An 18,612-nucleotide genomic window follows, 5' to 3' on the forward strand; every position below is an offset into this window, starting at 1 on the left:
GTGGCTGCTGCGTGTACCCTGTCTGATATGCAACAAAATGAAAAGCTTTATTAAGATTAGGATCTTTAGCAAGTACAAAGCTTTATAGAACTAGCATTGAATTAGATTAGCTTCACATAATGAGTGGAAACAATGGAAGAAACAGCTAGCTGCTGTAACTAACCACTTGGTACTAGCTGCACGTACAAGTACAACTTGTATCTACCAGCCCAGGGACTGCAGATGGAAATTACGCTGTAGCTAAATCTGGTTCAGTACATCTCATTTAATTACTTTTTGCTACATAGTCCCAACCCCTGCCATGTAATGAAATAAAGCAGAACACATTCACTAAACCTTCTTTTTGTTTCAGCTGCTGCACAAATAAACCAAACTAGTTCAAACTTGTTCATCCCAGGATTCCAGATTATTGTCATTGCACTGATAAATCCAAGGCTTTAGAGATACTTGTTGGGGTGTTTTTCATTGGTCTCTATAAAGATGATTTACACTTAGTTGTTTGACAAAAAATGTTCCTTCACGTAACGTGTGAGTTTAGAAATTAAAATGTAACAAACATCTTGTATAATTTCCCAAGAGTAATTACCCTCAGCCTTCACTGGCTTCATACTGATGAAGGATCAGTGTGCAGTAGAGATAACATTCTTTGTTTATGAAACCATCCTGTCACGATGGACACTCAATCAGCATTATCAACTGTTATTTTTAAAATACAAATACAAATCCCTTAAATTTATTGGTTAGGAAATGGTAATTTATTGTTGCAACTGACTTGCAAAATGATAACTCTCACATTTTGACTTCTCTTCAGTCTTCAGAGTCATCATGAAATATCCTGTCAAGGCTTCAGAATTTAAGTGAAAATATTGATTTTTTTTTTTCCTAAATGTGTTGGACATCATAATGTCTGTTTGGAAAGTTAAAAGGTTTACCAGGAGGCCAAACAGTTTCAAGGCGGGTGGGCAATTCCCAGTGGCCCTCGGTTAATTTGGTTCAAGACCCCTTGAAAGAAAGTACAATCATTTGACTGGAGTCAGGCAGAGAGTTTTCACACAAGCAAAGGTTCCTTCAATTTCTCTTGCTGGTCAACCTTGGCTACAGTTGTCAGAGTTCCTTTGCAAACTGTGGCTAAACTTTGTCTAAAACACATTGTTGTATATGCCCCACTACAATCCTGGATTAATGAAAACAGTGTATTTACATGTACAGATGACATACATGATAATGATAAAGAATATGATGAACCTGAGCTATAATCACAATATTTATCTAAATAAATCAGTAAACAGTGCATTTTTTGGTTTATTACTTTATTTTTGTCTTTCCCTCTTTTATACGGTAAACCTCTAACTTTCTCCGTTCCTTTCAAAATACACGCAATTCCCATACGTACACTTCTTTACAGCTCACCCTCTCTCTTTCATGTTAGAAGTTGTCTTCAATTAAAATTCAAAACGTGAAATCTTTCCACTGAGCCACATCTATTTGGATTTTGATTCAAACACCTAATTTCCTCTGCAGTGAGGAAACTGCACGTTGAAGAGCTGATCAAGTGTGTTAAGTGAATGTTTCCTCAGTATAGTGGGTTTATAGTCTCTCTGTTTGTGTCCTCCAGGCGTGGATATGGACAACAAGAGGTAGGTGTCGTGTCTCTCAGCTTGCATGCTACAGATGCATGTGCTGTCTCTACTTTTTCTTTTTGCTCTTTAGTTCAGTCCTTCTTTGTTTTCTGCTCCACTCTCTGTTTTCCTCTGTTTGATGTCATCAGGATGGAGCAGAATGTAATCAGTGCTTTGTGTTTCCAGTTATTGTTGGTCTCCCATCTCTATTCATCTATAACTACACATTTTACAACATCGAGTAAAAGTTTGATGTAAAATGTAAAAATACAAAGATAATGAAAGTCAACCAATCTTTTTGAAATCCCAAAAAGTTGGCTTTGTTGGTGTTGCTGTTAAAATCTAATAAATAGCACAGTTGTTATTGGTGTGCCGTGCACATAACTGACTGTTTACTTGATGGAAAAAAAACAGCTCCCTGACAATGCATTAATTTTGTTGATACAATAAATTTTTCATTTAGAGATGAAACTAGGTTTTTGCTCTGCTTTGAAAGAAAACAACTAAGACCTGCTCCAATAAAACTGACTGACACCAAATGTTTTTAATACAATGTCACATCCTCTGTATTCAAGCAAAATTGAATGAGGAACATCAGCGATTGATTTTCAGTTTTCCAAAATAGATTTTCATTCCAAAATTGAACATTTTGGGGGAGAACTTCTTCCATTTGTCTTGTCATTCGCTGCTTCTCTTTTTCTCCTCTGGCAGACACAACAACTTCTGCGACCTTCTCTGCTCAGACCAGAGGTACTCTGTCTCTCTTTTCCTGACTCCACTTAATGTGTGTTTTTCTGCTTGAGTGTGTGGGTCATTGGAGTGTGTGTGTGTGTGTGTGTGTGTGTGTGTGTGTGTGGGGGGGGGTTGTGTGGATGCATTCAGATGCTGACTCACCAGTCCAGCCATTGTAATCACAGTGGAATAAATAGAATTGTACATGATAGATGTGTTTTAACGCCATGAACCCAAAGACTGATAAAACACTTTTTTTTTTTAATCGTCAAAAATAAACCAGAAGCTCTAAAAACTCACTGAACCGTTGGAGAAAGTATGTACTGTATATAATACGTGTGTCCAAGTACTAATTATGTTTTGTCTGTCTCACAGGAGTTATCAATGGAATCTGGCATTGACCCCGGCCAGGACTACTACACACAGGATTACTACAACTATGATCATGGGTCAGTACGTCTGTTTGTCTGTGTGGACACTTATAGCATCCTAACACAACAATGGTATATGCAGCTCTGGAAAACATAAAGAGACCACTCCAAAATGTTCTTAATAAATCAGCTTCCTCACTCTACTTAGCTGATCACTTGAACCAAATCATATTTAATGAGGAAGAAAGATTATAAATAAAATAAAATAAAAACACTGCTGCGATTAAATATAGGGATTATTCCACCAATCTTGATTTCTAAACTCTTCCTTAATTCAAAAAGTAGTGTTGTGTTGTTTTAAAATGAATATGAACTTGTTTTTCTTGCATTATACAAGGTCTGAAAACACCTGAATGTTTTTGTTATTTTGACCTGTTGCCATTTTCTGAGTGCAAATAAATAAATGCTCTAAATGACAATATTTTTATTTCCAATTTGGGAGAAATGTTGTCAGTAGGTTATAGAATGAAACAAAAGTGTTCATTTTACTCAAACACATGAATAGTAAAACCAGAGGAACTGATCATTATGAAGTGGTCTCTTCATTTTTTTCCAGAGTTGTATATTTATCCAGTATTTATATATTGTGTTATGCTCAAATAATGTTATAAAAATGAAATGTGTATGCTTTTATTTTGATGTATAAGGATTAGAATAGGAATAAATGGTGAATGTTGATGTATAATGGCTAATTATGAATGGCATGAACATTTGTTTATGACTCAATTGCATATACTACTACTGTATACTACTACTACTACTACTGTACTACTGTATAGAGTATCTGCCATGGTGTCATACTATAGTTTATATTCCTCTAGTGTCAGACTACAGGAAGCACATTTCTGAGCTGGAGTCGTGGCAGTGAAGTGATCGTACAATATGATACAATGTGTGATGTCAGTGGGGACACAGTAGCAAGTCAAGAGCAGAGTAAATCCAGGCGGTGTCCACTGTGCTGCATCTCTGACCTCTGACCTGTAGCAGTGACAGCGCGGCGCGGCATCCCCTAATAACACTGATAGATTACACTTCCTCCTACATGATCCTGGAGGTCAGTGTGTGGACTTGATCGGTGTCAGCTGCTTCCATATCAAGCTGATGGCATCACTCACAGTGTGTCGGCCACTGGGAGAGGTTGACACGGCAACCTGACTCCCACCAGCCCTCACACTCCCATGTAGTTCTGTGTTTTTGAACTACAGGAAGTCAGACGGGTTACACTGTGTGTGTGTGTGTGTGTGTGTGTGTGTGTGTGTGTGTGTGTGTGTGTGTGTGTGTGTGTGTGTGTGTGTGTGTGTGTGTGTGTGTGTGTGTGTGTGTGTGTGTACTGTATGTGTGTCGTTCCTTGGAAGCCTAATAGCAAGAAATATTGTATAGAAGTGGAAATACATTGAACACACATACATACAGACACATAAAATGTGAATCATCGCATCCCTCCCAAGTGTGTGTGTGTGTGTGTGTGTGTGTGTGTGTGTGTGTGTGTGTATTATTCGGCATGCAGCCATCCATCCGTGATGCATTGTGTAATTTTTATAATTTTAGCTGCAGTCTCCTGGGAACTAGATTTTATACACCCACCCACACTCACACATAAATACACACACACACAGACATGCATTCTCTCATGGCAAACACATTCATCACTCACTCACTCCTAACGCTCAGTGAGAAATGCTGTCCTACTCACACACACACACACACACACACACACATACACACAGTTAATTCTCCTCTTCTTCCTAGCATTGCGTTACCGTAGCAGCTAATCAGGCAGCCAGCCGTGGCAGCAGACAATGGGCCAGATGCTGTTGGCTTAGAGCAACATTCACAAACTCATGTCTGACTCTGTACGTACACGCTGGCAGGAAATCAGACTGTGTGACCTCATGGGATTCAGGTGGAATCACATATGGTGCAGGTAGGCTAGACTAGACTAACTAGTACTACACCCAGACTGAGTTATGTTTAGTAGGTGATGTGAAAAGATTTCACCCTCGGTATAGTAAGTTTGTGACCTTTTGACCCCTTTTTTTTTATGTGTCTACAAAAAACAAAATCAAAATGGGATTTTCTCTGCATGTGGGAATGTAGCCATCTTCCAATGGCTCAATTCTTATTGGATTTATACAGATGCAAAAAATAGCTTGAACCATTTGTTGCACGGGGTCTGATGTTTTGATGGAAAGAAGAAAAAAAAATACAACAACAAAATAAGCTATATTCATGTTGCCCTGTAGTCAAGAGTAAAATACTCAACCCATACACGCATCAGTAAGGGATTAAATCTTGCTTTTCCAAAAACTGGTTCCTGGCGTGGGTGATGAGCACGGTGGCTGCTGCTGTAGCTGATAGCTGCTGAGTTAGGGCACCCACATGGAAAAAGTAGGTTGATGAGACGAGAAATCTGGCATGATTGGCTGCGTTGTAATCTCAGGATGAATGAGGATAAACACGGGAACAAAAAGAAAAGTCTGTGCCTCAAGGTCATGTGAGGCTCGGTGTTGCATGAGGTTCTTTAGTCAGTTATCTTGGCCCAGCTTAAAGATAAGCAAACAGCATCTATCAAGTACTTGTTTCTGAAATTCATACAGAACCACTACACTACTTGACTGTTCTTGGTCAACCAGCTCCTGCGTTTATCATCAAAGTTTTTCTCATTTAATTCTTGGCAAGAGAGAAAATAAGTTTTTCTCATTTCTTATTAATGCTGTCATGCACCATGCACATAACATACAGACTGTTATTCAGGAGTTACAGTATAGGGGGAGCTGTGATAAACAAATCAAGACAAAAAAAACTGTCAAATTGGAGCAGTTCAAAACTTTAACTCCCTAGTTACTGGATTTACATTTCCCATAATGCAACTATTTACCATTCATCTTTAATCCTCATTGTCTGACAATTTGTCATTTTTGGTCCATAGTCCACTAAAAATACCTTAATTTTCTCCATAGGCTACCTGTATCTGAATACTGGATTCACACTGTCAATTGTTAATTAGATAAATAATTATTTGTTTTGTTTGGGCATCAAAACCTTTAAAGTATATCAAAGCCACAGTACTGGCTCTCACAACTCAGTCCATAGACTGATCATTAAACAAACATTTAGCATTTGGAGACTGACCAGAAACAAGCCAGTAACCCACCCCCACCCCCCACAAACACACACACACACACACACACACACACACACACACACACACACACACACACACACACACACACACACACACACACACACACACACACATATAGAGATACAAAAAAGAGAAAACCCACTATGATCCTGGTGAATTTGAACAGCATGAACTGATTATCATATCATTACTGCTCCCTAGTGGTGACATGGAGAGGGGGATGAGAAAGAAAGAAAAGCAGAAAAGAGTGAAGAAGAAAAATATAAGCAAATCCTTTCTGTAGCCTTTAAGTAATTAGAATGTGTGTGCACTTCAGTGATTTCACAGTAATAACAATGAAATCCCATAAGCAGGTTTTAGTGGAAGGTTAAGACTCATTACATGAGCTTGTAGAGGCCATACTATAAGGATTATGACTCTGTAACATTTAAGACTGGCCCGGTCTGTTTTGACCAATCCACTGGTCGCTTGTTGTTCTTTTTGCCTTTGCTGCCTCCCTGTATCTCCCCCCTTCTCATCCAAACACATCCTTCACCCATGTGTCCCTTCCATTTGTTTATTGCTTGGCTACTTCCAGTAATGGGAGAGCAGCTTCTTCCACCAGTTGACTCTAAGCAGAGTGATTACACAAGGAACTTTTCTGTACAACTCTGTTATGGAGGGAAGCCAAAGGACTACGAGCAGATTTGTTACTTTAATCACTCTGGGACATATCGTTTCCAGAAAAGCATTCGAAAAGATATGTTTTTTGACCCACTGGCTCTCTGAGTTGCTTGCTGCAGGGCACAGAGCCCAACTGGTGATACACAACACAGTCTCTTGGCCAGTAGAGCCAGGCAGCGCTCCCGGCAACAGGCAACAAAAAGAGACAAAGGGTAAGAAAATCGATTCCAGTGTTTTCTGCTAACAAAATGTCTCCTGGCAACGAAACGCTCCTTTTGTGATTAAAGCGGCTTTGCTACGGAGTCGTTAGACACTGCTCATCATCGGAGTGACCCCTGACCTGGTCCTGTGTGTTACGGCCCGAAGCGCTGACGGAAACACATTAACCAAGTGCAACTGTGGTTTTGTTTGTTATGCAAGTTTCTCTAATGTCTTCACTTCCGCCTGGATGAAGTTATTGTCCAGTCCAACAGCTTGAGATTATTTTAACACAAAATAATGATGAGTTGTGGTCTGCACAGCTTCATAGTGGTTATTTCTCCGTACAGCTACGACCTTCCTCAGTACGGCAGTCGCAGGAAGCTGATCTCACCCTCAGGCCTCTACGATGAATATGGAGAAGTTGTTGTCGATGACGACGGCAGCTACTACTACAGCCCACAGGAGTCTGATGGAGAGGTAAACACACAAAGTTACCATAGAAACAGAGCACAAACCATCACTAACCATTCAACACCCATCCCTAATATCCTAATTTATTAAGGCCCAATCCCATTTCTCTTTTTTACCCCTACCCCTTCCCCTACCCCTTGCCCCTCGCCCCTTGAAACGGAGCTACAAGGGGTAGGGGTAGAAAGTCAACCCCTCCGAATTGGGACACCCCTTCAACAATCACATACGTCATCACGTAGTCTCACTGGCTTTTACGTAAGCTGATGCGGCGAGCTTTTGCCAGAAATCAAATAGCGTGTTCCATATAACTTAATAAAATAAGATAAAACTTAATGCAGACTGATCGGTTCATTGTAAAACATTTATTTACTGATGTAAATGTGGTGATTTCTGTACACAGAGCCCAGAGGCAGCGCTGCCTGCTCCTCTGACTGGTACATGAAGCATAACTTTTCATCCAAATAAACTAATGCTACTGCCACAATTGTCAGATTTCATCAATGAGACCAACATTTAAATGCTGAAAAGAATTTAACATGCTGGTGGTAAACCTCTAAAAACCCGCGGATAAGTTAATTAACGACCGCCTTCTCTCCCGGCGGGACCGGGACGAGGACGTAATTTGGCCGGTGGAGCAGCGCTGCAGACCGGCTGCTGTCTCTGTGAGGAGCCGCTCCTCCTGGAGCTTCACTTCTCCGAAAAATCGTCGGAGCAAACTTCTAACCCGCCGTCATTTGGATAAACTAACCGCACATTTGGGACCTAAATAGTTACTTTCTCGCAAGAAAAAATATTAAAACTTAATAAAGTGACGTAATAACCGCGCTACAGTGAGAAATAAAACAGCTTTTCGTTTTACAGCCACCGCTGCCGGCTGCCGCAAGATGCATTCTGGGAAACTTTCATACCCCTCCGTTTGGAGTGTGCCTCTGAAAAATCTCCGTTTGGAGGGCTATGTAGCCACTTCCCCCTACCACCTCTGTCCTACGGGAATTGGGACACCCCTACCCCTACACGTGAACGCGCAAAACGGAGGGGTAGGGGTAAGTGGTAGGGCCAAGGGGTGAAATGGGATTGGGCCTAAATGACATTATGTGGCATAAATTATCACACTTAACGGTTGGGACGAAACATCATTTTAAAGGAACTGTTCAACATTTTTAGATGTGTGTTGATTCTGGTGATCAGCAAAGAGGATTAAGGGGCCGTGTCCACCGGACGCGCTTTCAGCGCTCTGGGCGTCTACTTTCCATTCAAATCCTATGGAGTTCGGCGCTCACAGCGCTCAGCGCCCTTGGTGGAAAAAACACTCTCAGAGCACTCAGAGTTGAAATCTGTTCAACTTTTGGAACAGCGCGCCGCTCGTCAAGCGGCTCAGAAGTGAGACGGCTCATTTTGTTACCTGGTTACGGCAGCATTCTGAGAGAGATAGAGAGCGCATTTGGTGGACACGGCTGTTGGTTGCGGCCGCTCAGGGCGCTCAGAGCGCTGAAAGCGCGTCCGATGGACACGGCCCCTAAACTGCCTTCAGCTACCATCAACTCCAAAGTTCACTAATTACACATGTTGTATCTAGTTTCTCATTTGCAGGAAGACACAAGAAAATAAATTTATATTTCCCATAATTTAAGGTTTAAAGAAGACTTTTGCATTATAAAAGAAAATGAGTTATATTAAGATCTTAAACAACTTGACATGCTGATTTACCCAATCGATGGCAGGTAGATCTCTCTGTTGCGTATTGGTTTGCCAGAGTTGAAGTTAGGAAGTAGCTCTAGAAATGTAGACAGAGTAGGCTACAGTGGGACTGTGATGGAAATAATTAGAGAGTGTTCAAGCAAAGTTTCTGGTCCTCCAGAAAAAAAAGACCAAAGCATTAACTTTTTGTAGTTTATTGTTAATTTGCTAAATGTTTTTCCTTTGATTTTGGACTAATATCAGGTGAAGAGACAGTTTCGAGGAGGTAGATTAGCATCACACCCTGCTAACTTCCAGCCACGTCCTCCCCCAAGAAAGACCCCAGGAGACCCAAGAAGTGAGGGGGATAAAAAACAAAAACAACCACCTGAGGTCGGTCCAACCATAAACACAAAGAGCAACGGCTCGGGTGTGGCTGCCAGGTTGAAAGCCATGGTGAAAGTGGGCACACTGCTGACAACCGAGAGCAAAACAGCTGGACAGCCTCCTGCCATCCACCCACCATGGAACAAGGCCAGAGTTGGACCGTTGGAAGTGAGGGATGGAGGTAGAGAAAGGCTGGAAGAAAGAAAAGAGGAAGGGTCTGAGAGAGGGGAGGCAGGGAAAAGAGAAAACAAAGGAGGCGGAAGAGATGAATCAACAGAAAGAGGGGGAGCGAGAGGAGGTAGAGGAGAAACAGCAGGATGGGGAAGAAGCAGTAGAGGTGTTGTGACAATGGGGAACAATGGAATGAGAAATGGTTTTGGAAGAGAGCTCCCTGGCTCCTCGTCCTCTGGCCAGTCTTTCAGGCCGGACGGTGGCATGGTCATCAATGGGAGTTACTTCCAGACGTCCCTTGAAGCCAGAGAACCGCTGCCAGTAAAACAAAAGATGAGTGAGGCCCTCAGTCTTATCTCCCTCGCCAGAAGGCTCCAGGGACCCGCCAGGGTGGGAGACAAACAGTGGAGTGATGGAAAAAGCTTGGGGAGGCGAGAGGAGAACAGCAGGAAGATGTATAGCTCCATAGGAGATATGAGTATTTCAGCATCAGTGTCAGGGAGAGCCGGAGAAGGCAAGGCGAGGAGGAGGTGGGAGTCAGAAGAGGAAGATAGTTCCTCTGAGCGATGGTCCAGCCGAGGAAAAAGATTCAACGACAGCGATTCTGAAACAGGAAGTGGCAGCAAAGGGTCAGAATTTAGTCTCTCTGACGCAAGTAGCCCCACGTCATCTGTCACAGCCGGCCGTGACAAGACCGAATCTGATACAGGGACAGAAAAAAATGAGTCTGACTCAGGAGCAGAGAAAGAAGAGGGAGCTCTGAGCTCAGATAGAGAAGGAGGGAGTGAAAGCAGAGAGGATGAGGGGTCAAAGGAGGATTCAGGGTTAGAGGGTGAGGAGGAAGAGTTTGGAAGGAAGGAAAACTCAAAGCATAGTGTTAGTAATAGCAGGGACAGCGGTGGTAGTAAAAGTAATGGTGCCAAATTAAAGAAAGAAAGAAAGAGCAATCGGAGAGGAAGGAGCAGTCGCAGTGGGTCAGGTAGAGACAGAAGCAGTTTGAGGTACGCAGGTTCTACAGTTTCTAAATCTAGGCCCAGAACGGCTTCACATGGAACTATAGAAGAGAGTGACAAGGAGAGTGAGGAACATGAGGAATCAGGAGAGGAGGATGAGGAGGAGGAGGATGAGAACAGTGCTTTATCACAGAAGTCGTCATCAAGTCGGCGAAACTCCCGCCACAACCAATCGGAGATGAGCTCAGGCTTGATCGACACCTCAGATGACTTGTCAACAATCATTGAGGACGCTGAGGAGGAGGAGGAGGAGGAGGAGGAGGAAGAGGAGGAGGAAGAGAGGAGCAGCGGCCATGTGGGGGAAGGAAACCAGAAGGAGGAAGTGGGGGATTTGGAGAATAAATGGGCTGATTGAAATGCAGATGAAGACCTTGCGCCCCCACCCTTCACACCATGATTAAATTCTTTGCCACTAAGTAAGATCTTGGTGAAAATGCCTGGATTGGGAGTGCAGTCATTACCTGAGTGGGATTTATTACTGTAATCTCTCTCTCTTCTTCTTGTTTGGTGTGATTTACGTTCACAGGAGTTTAAATTGCCTGCATGTCCTCCGCTGCCCTCGCACTGCAACTCTTTCTGTGTTTTTAGCCTCTGTCTTTAATCCCCTTTTTCCAATCAACCTATCTTCTCCCGCTCCTCTCTCCGTCTGTCTCGTCTCCTCTGATACTCCTGAAGTCGACTGTTTTATTCCGGTACTTTTTCTCCTGAGCTGACTGCTCTCATTTTCCTTTTGTGAAAACTCCACCTCCAGCTGCTTATTTCTGGGCTGCTGCAGCTCACAGATTGTTATTCGCTGACCTCTCTTTGTTGCACACAAGGTTCGGCTTTTTTCAGTTATCGTTTCTTTTTTCTGTGTCTATCACTCTCCCTGTGTCAGATCAGGTCCTCCAGTCTCTGGTATATGCAGGGGGGAAAATATGTTCTCTGTGTAATGATGTATTCTTCCCTCCTCATTATCAGGGTTAAATAGAAAATCAGAGGGTTGTGTTGTGCGATAGCAGGTCAGTTATTTTCACAGCAGCCCTTTCTTCTTCAAAAATGTTTGTATGTGTGCACAACAGTGTTTGCTCTGACCTAACTGAGCAGAATTACATAGTATTTTATATTGATAAAGAGTTAAGACTAAAATCTGGAGTAAACACTGGCTTTGCTGTGTATTGCAGTGTGTGACTGTGTTATATGTGTGAATAATGGGTAATTCAAGTAAAGTAACACTTTACTTGAATAGATATTCATAAGATTGACATAAAACTGTCATAACCATGACATAACAGCTGTCATAAACATCAATGAATACTTATGACAGCTGTCGTTAAGTGTCATTCGGCAAGTTATGTCTCTTTTAATGCAAAGTTGACATTATTTGAGATGTCCTTGTTATGAGAACTTGACATCATTTTTAAAGTTTGGCAATTAGGTCTAGCCTCGTAAACCAGCCTCTCCCGGAAATGCAATTCATATTCATTTCTGAGGGAGAGTCTGGCCTCATCCCCGCTGTAAGCGTTTGGGCTGGGCGGGAGCTGGGCGGGAGTAGTAGCGTTGACAGACAACCCCATTCAGGCAATTAGCAAGTTGGTGTAGTGACGGGGCGTTGCACCAGTCTCTGATTGGCCAATCACAGCGGCGACGCTCATTGGCTCGGCCTTCTGAAGGTTTCAGGCCAAACGCTTACAACGGGGATGAGGCCAGACTCTCCCTCAGAAATGAAATGAATTGCATTTCCGGGAGCGGCTGGTTTACGAGGCTAAATTAGGTCTGCTATGACAATTTAAATTGTCTTTATGTCAAGTTGTCAGAACAAAAACATCTCAAACAATGTCAACTTTGCATCAAAAGTGACATAACTTACCGAATGACACTTAACGACAGCTGTCATAAGTATTCATTGATGTTTATGACAGCTGTGATGTCATGGTTATGACAGTGTTATGTCAATCTTATGAATACCTATTCAAGTAAAGTGTTACCGTTATGTGTGCATAATGCAAATAATACTAAGCTAAAATAAACTGGCGCTCATGGTAAATGTTCCACAGTAGCAAACTAATCAGTTAGCTCCTGGTCAGATTAGCCTACCTGCTCACTTTAAATGCTGAGTCACTGTAGCGTCCAGGCTGCACTGAAGGAAACCCATTATAACACAACAAACAGCTAGCAATCTGACAAATTGCTGTTTTAAATCCAAATTTATGTCAAAGAAATGTCAAACTGTCGCAGAGAAGCAAAGATTGAGAAAGGACCTACTAGGAAATTAACATTTTCTTGTCGCCAGTGTATTTTTCTTTTCTTCACAAGTCAGGTGAAACTCTTTGGAAATATTTTAAGAAAACAATTTAAACTGTCAAATTCTTTGTGTGTTTCCTCCAGCACGGCAGTAGAAAACGCAGAGTAAAGTTGGTGGTCGACCGAGAGTACGAGACCAGCTCCACCGGCGAGGACAGCGTGCCGGAGACACAGCGCACCCGCTTACCCGCCACCCTCAACAGCCACGCCAACGTCAACGGCAGCGTCTACATGGCCCAGAACGGCTCCATCATCCGCACGCGCCGCTCAGGGAACGCCACCGGTCCCATGCACACACACACACACACCACCACCAACAACAACCTCAAACACACCTCCCCTCTCTTCAGCTCACGGCTGGCAAAGCACTTTAAAAAACTAGACAAAATGGCCGCCACGTTGGAGGAAAGAGTTCCCCTGAACAACCCCCGAACAGCAGCAGCAGCAGCAGCAGACGGCGGCTGCAACATCCTGCGCACCTTCCAAGGCTCGGGGACGGCCACGCCCGCCACCGCCGCGTCCTCTTTCTCCAACACCGACAACAATAAAACGCTAAATGTGTTTAACACTCGACAATCCAGCGTTTCTTTAGGGTCGACCAGCACCAGCAACACGGGCCCCGAGAGCGAGGCCTCCAAGTCCAACCTGCTGAAAGCGGCGCAGGGCGGCACGGAGCAGCAGCCTCAGGGCTCAGAGGAGAGGGAGGAGCTGAAAGAGGACGAGAGAGAGTCCAAAGTGGACGACAGTAATGAAGACGACAACGATGGACTTGTTATGAGGGAGCCGCTGGAGTGCCCCAGTGACAGGACGCAGTCAGATGAGGAGGAACTATGGATGGGCCCGTGGAACAGCCTTCACATACCCATGACCAAACTCTGACTGAAACTGAAACTGTCTTCACTGTGCTCATTGCCAGGATCATTACAGCGTTCAGACATTGTTGCTGTTCATTAGTTGTGGATCTGATGGGGATGCTCCAGTCCAATTAAGAGAAAGTGACAGTAATTAAAGGGACAACGAGGAGTTTTTTCCGTCGGCAGAACGAAAAATTCCACGGAAATAAAAAAGTGGATGAATCTACGTTACCCACACTTGTTAATGGGCCCATTTTCGATAAATATATAGTTTTGTCTCTATCTTTATTTTGTTATTATTAATGGTGGCGGAGATGCTGGGCGAGCAGACCAGCGTTTCTTTACTTTCGGTTTCGCGGCGAGTTTTTTTTTTTTTCATTTCTCCTTTATTTATTCAGGGAAGGTCAATTGAGAGCGAGCTCTCTTTTTCAATGACGCCCTGATTACAAAAACACAATTATACAATATACAAGGTCATGATCCACAATTACATACAGGTTGTAAAACATTCGATAATAAGTTTTTAAAACTATCTAAGGAAATAAGATAACAAGATGAGAATAACACTGCAGAATCGCCGTTTATGGTCGGAACTACGACGGTATCTGATCGTCTTTGAACCTCTGACTTTAATTCTTGATGAATGAAAACATGAGTCTGTCTTGCGCCGGTCAAAGAATTTCACGGTGCGCGGAGGCTCATAAATGTAGTGTGGAAACGCTTTGCTTTTCAAAACTCCTCGTTGTCCCTTTAAGTGATTGGTAAGGTAATATTCTTCATGTATCGATCAAAAGAATTTCATTTATGTTTGTTAAAGGTGAGAGAGATGGAAGGTAAAGGTACACTAAAATTAGGAAGTAACCTAGCACCTGGTTATTTCTTCCTTTTTGCCAATTAAAATGTCTGTTTTGTAACTTCTCAACTGTCCAAACAGAGCATCCCCTCGGCCCAACTGATCTCAGAGCTGCAAACACCTTCACAAAACTTGACCTAGAATGAGAAGACTTGTTATATTTCTACTTTGCTAAGAGATAATGCCACAAACTTGAGGAAATAGTCAATGAATGAACTTTCCACGGCCCTTTAAGCGACAGATGTGTCTCTGTGGAACTGCACTTTGTTTCATTCAGTATTAACAGCTACTGGTGCAACTCATCTTGAATTTGCCTGACACTTTTCATTGACACATGAAGTCTTGTATTGTTCAAACTTGCCTTTTTATCCTTTGTCAAGTTGCTTGGCAAACTTTATCCAAATAAAAAAAAAACTATTTCATCCATTGAAACATAGAGTTTGACTAGATTGACTCCTAAGTTGATGTCTCCTCTTTCAAACTTGACATGACATAACAATGGCAAGGTGTATGGTCTCACAGGGATAGGAGCTCCCCCAAAACAGACCTTACAGGTACTGTAGGTGCATTTGGGCATTGATCTTGTCAACTAACTCTTAAAAGTGGAACTACTCCTTTACAATGTGGAAAGTACATTAAATCCATCATGTCTTTTTTTTTTTTAGAACACCGATGTTTGTTCCTATAGCACCACATTTGAATCACTGCTTAATTTAATAATAAAGAATTTTTGGCTTTATTTAAAACCTGAAAATGCTATATTTTTTAAAGGGGAAATGAAGCAGCAAATCAATTTTCAGTGTACTTAATTAAATAAAATAAATTGTAAAACTAACACAATTAATGTTAACATATTAAGAATTTTTTTTTTTTTTTAAGTTAAGTTTCTTTTTAGCTGTGGCACGGTCATCTTTGGGGACGACAGCCTTTGACATCACAGGGTTGCTTGCCTCCGCTGGTAGACAATGACAGACAGTGATGGTGAAGGATAGCATGGAATTGCTAGCTCATAGCTCATTAGTTCACTAACTGCTGCTAAAAAGGAGCCATACTGCTGCGGTGGGTAGCAGAGCTGAAAAGAAAGAATCCTCTGCTAATATCCGACTACAGGGTCTGTAGTGGTCATTAATTTTTAGAGCAAAATTACATGCAGGAGAAAACCTTTGAGTCGGGAAAGTTGGTCGTTCACCAAACCAACCGATTAAAACCTGACGTTAAAATGTCCATTTTCTCTTTGGCTACCTACAGCACCTCCTCCTCTGACCGGCCCACATGTTCACACTGTGATCGGCATCGACTGAAGTAAAATTCATCATGAGTCTGTCATTGAGCACACCTGCCTAACCAGACAGACAGACAGCATCCACTAACCATAAAGGTTTCCACGGCAGAGGCTGTATCACCAGACTCATTAAACAGAGATCAGCGATACAATAAAGGAGGGAAAATGACTGTTTACAAAAAAAGGCTTGAAAATAATCTCAGTCTGAGTGACACATTTATTTGGTTAGTGAGAGGCCACAGCTCATACAGACCTGTGTGGTTTCCAGGTTTCTTACCTTGACTCCTTGTATCCCAAAACAGTCATCCACTGCCGTTATACCCATTTCCATTTTGTTCCTCACTATCATCATGTTTCAACCATTTCCATTGTGTGAAAAAAAGTTTTTTCTCCTTCACTGCCACTGTCTACCAGCGGAGCTAACCAACCCTGTGATGTCACAGAAAGGATGTGGCCATCTTGTGGCCATGTCCTTGCTAAAAAAATGTAAAAATACATTTCTTCTAACTTCTTTTATATGTTTACATTTATTGTGTTAGTTATACAATTTTAAAGTACACTGGAAATCCATTTATTGAATGTTGTTGAATTGGCCGGCTGCTTCATTTACCCTTTAATTCAAATTTTGGAGCACCTTTATTTTGGGGCTCACTCTAAAATGCTTTCTCAAGCCCAAGATCAAATAAATTCATATAAAAAGTCTCATCAGCACTGAGTACAAGCTGTTATCACTTCCTGTTCATCAGATACTGGACAAAGAGCTGGTCAACTGTAAAAGAGTTAGTCATATTAAACTTTTAACTTGATTAAGAGCACTGAGATTCCCAAAAAGTTGCTTGCATACCATCTTTTAAGAGCTATTTACCAGAGGTGTGGACTTGGACTTGAGACTTGAGACTTGACTTGGACTCGAGTCCCGATTTTGATGACTTAAGACTTGCTTGATCAAATCCAAAAAAGACTTGGACTCGCTTGGGACTTGATGCCAAAGACTTGAGACTCTACTTGGACTTGAGAGCAAAGACTTGAGACTCTACTTGGACTTAACCCTCTTGACTTGAATTAAAGTCAAGTCACAAGCAGCTAGCACAAATATTAAAATATTTAAAAAAGTGTCACATCTGCAGCAGCCAGCCAGAGACATTCTATATAGAACCCACTCCTGTTATCAGTCTTGGCTGTGTAGGCTATAATTAATGCCAACACACTAATTCCCACCACACACATAAAGATAATCTGGCTGATTTTGCCCCGATTTTCCCCCTTCGGACCAAAGACAAAAATCGCCCGATTATCTTGGCTCTTTATGAGATTCTCCTGTGGTGTGTGGTGCTTTAAGATTTAAATTCTCCCAACGATCGGCTCGTAAAACGGTCGGCGGGGACAATCGTAAATATTGAACATGTCCAGTATGATTGTTGGTCGCAACAATCGTGACAGTTTGGATCAAAAGTCGGCTTGTGTATGGGGGTAGCCGACCATCTCGAGTCACCGGCTCTGCGGAATGTGACGTGAAATTTAATGTAACCAATAAAGAAGCAGCTGACTGCAGCACACGTAGCATAACAAACCAGTGTGGCTAACGGCTCCATGGCTACCAAAGACGGTTTAATAGAGTATCTTTGATGGCTACCATCAACAGAGTACGTCAGATCACGTTTGATCACACAAGATTTCTGGCGTGTTACTGTACGTCAATTTTAAATAGCTTTATTGGCATGAGAAGGCAGTGCTTATATTGACAAAGCATATCACAATAGAATATTAATAAAAATAAATAGATGAATAAGTGGCAGAACATTAACAATAAAATATAAACAACTTAACAATTGAGGCGTGGTCATGATCTTTACTTATCATTAATTATAATCGATTTGTTTGGGACTCGAAACAAAAATCTTAGGACTTGGTTGGGACTTGAAAAAAAAATCTTAGGACTTGGTTGGGACTTGAAAAAAAATCTTAGGACTTGGTTGGGACTCGAAACAAAAATCTTAGGACTTGGACTTGACTTGGGACTTGAGGACAAAGACTTGAGACTCTACTCGAGACTTGAGAGCAAAGACTTGAGACTCTACTTGGACTTGCAACATAGGGACTTTCTCCCACCTCTGCTATTTACATTTTGTTTTAATTGAACTGATACTGTTTGGAATGAAGAGATTATTTTTTTAATTCCCCTGCATCCCTGAGAGATCGTCTCAGCAGAACACAAGGATCCTTCTCCCTTATCAAGCTTCATTACGATAAAGGTGGAGGAACTTTTTAAATTCTTAACCACATTACAGTGAATTGTTTTATTTGAAGTTTGAACGAAGACAGACCATTAAGCTGCGGAATTAACCAAGTTTTAAAACTCTCACATTTAATTTGATGACTGCATAATTTTGCATTAAGGAACTCAACAGAGGGTGCTATACTGGTGGTGGTGATATTTGAAACGGAGTGCTCCTTATTAACCGGAATTAGCAGACTGTACCGGAGAGGAGTGTTTTAAGCAGTTTCTGGAAGGAAGGGCACGTCCAAGCCGCTGCTATTGATTCAAGTAAATGAGCTGATTATGTCACTGATTCCCGAGTCCACTGTGCTTTATTAGAGGAGAAGACAGACTCAACTCGACTCATTAATCTATGACACAGGCGCAAAAAAGATTTGATTAGTGGCTGCAATGATATTAAAAGGAGCGTTTCAGCCAAAAAATAAAGCTTGGTTGTTATGTGTGCTTCATCCTTAATGCAAAACCATATTAATTTGATTGGAGGTTCACTGACAGGCTGTATTACAAGTGAATGTACAGACACAGTTACACACAGCAGGTAATCACATGGTA

The 18,612-nt window shown here is 42.0% G+C and overlaps 1 protein-coding gene across 1 annotated transcript in view; it reads left to right on the top strand.

Annotated features, from left to right (window-relative positions):
• Nucleotides 1-13,672, top strand: part of LOC311002292 (protocadherin-15-like) — a gene marked incomplete at both ends in the record, with an annotated part of 162,954 nt that extends 149,282 nt beyond the window's left edge. Inside the window, 5 exons of the mRNA XM_083993613.1 lie at nucleotides 1,616-1,637; nucleotides 2,331-2,369; nucleotides 2,727-2,800; nucleotides 7,139-7,268; nucleotides 12,878-13,672. Coding sequence (XP_083849739.1) covers nucleotides 1,616-1,637; nucleotides 2,331-2,369; nucleotides 2,727-2,800; nucleotides 7,139-7,268; nucleotides 12,878-13,672 — 1,060 coding nt within the window. The remainder of the gene's footprint in view (nucleotides 1-1,615; nucleotides 1,638-2,330; nucleotides 2,370-2,726; nucleotides 2,801-7,138; nucleotides 7,269-12,877) is intronic.
• Nucleotides 13,673-18,612: the final 4,940 nt, after the last annotated feature.

This window comes from Trachurus trachurus (assembly GCF_905171665.1).
Source record: "Trachurus trachurus genome assembly, chromosome: 19".
NCBI lineage: Eukaryota > Metazoa > Chordata > Actinopteri > Carangiformes > Carangidae > Trachurus > Trachurus trachurus.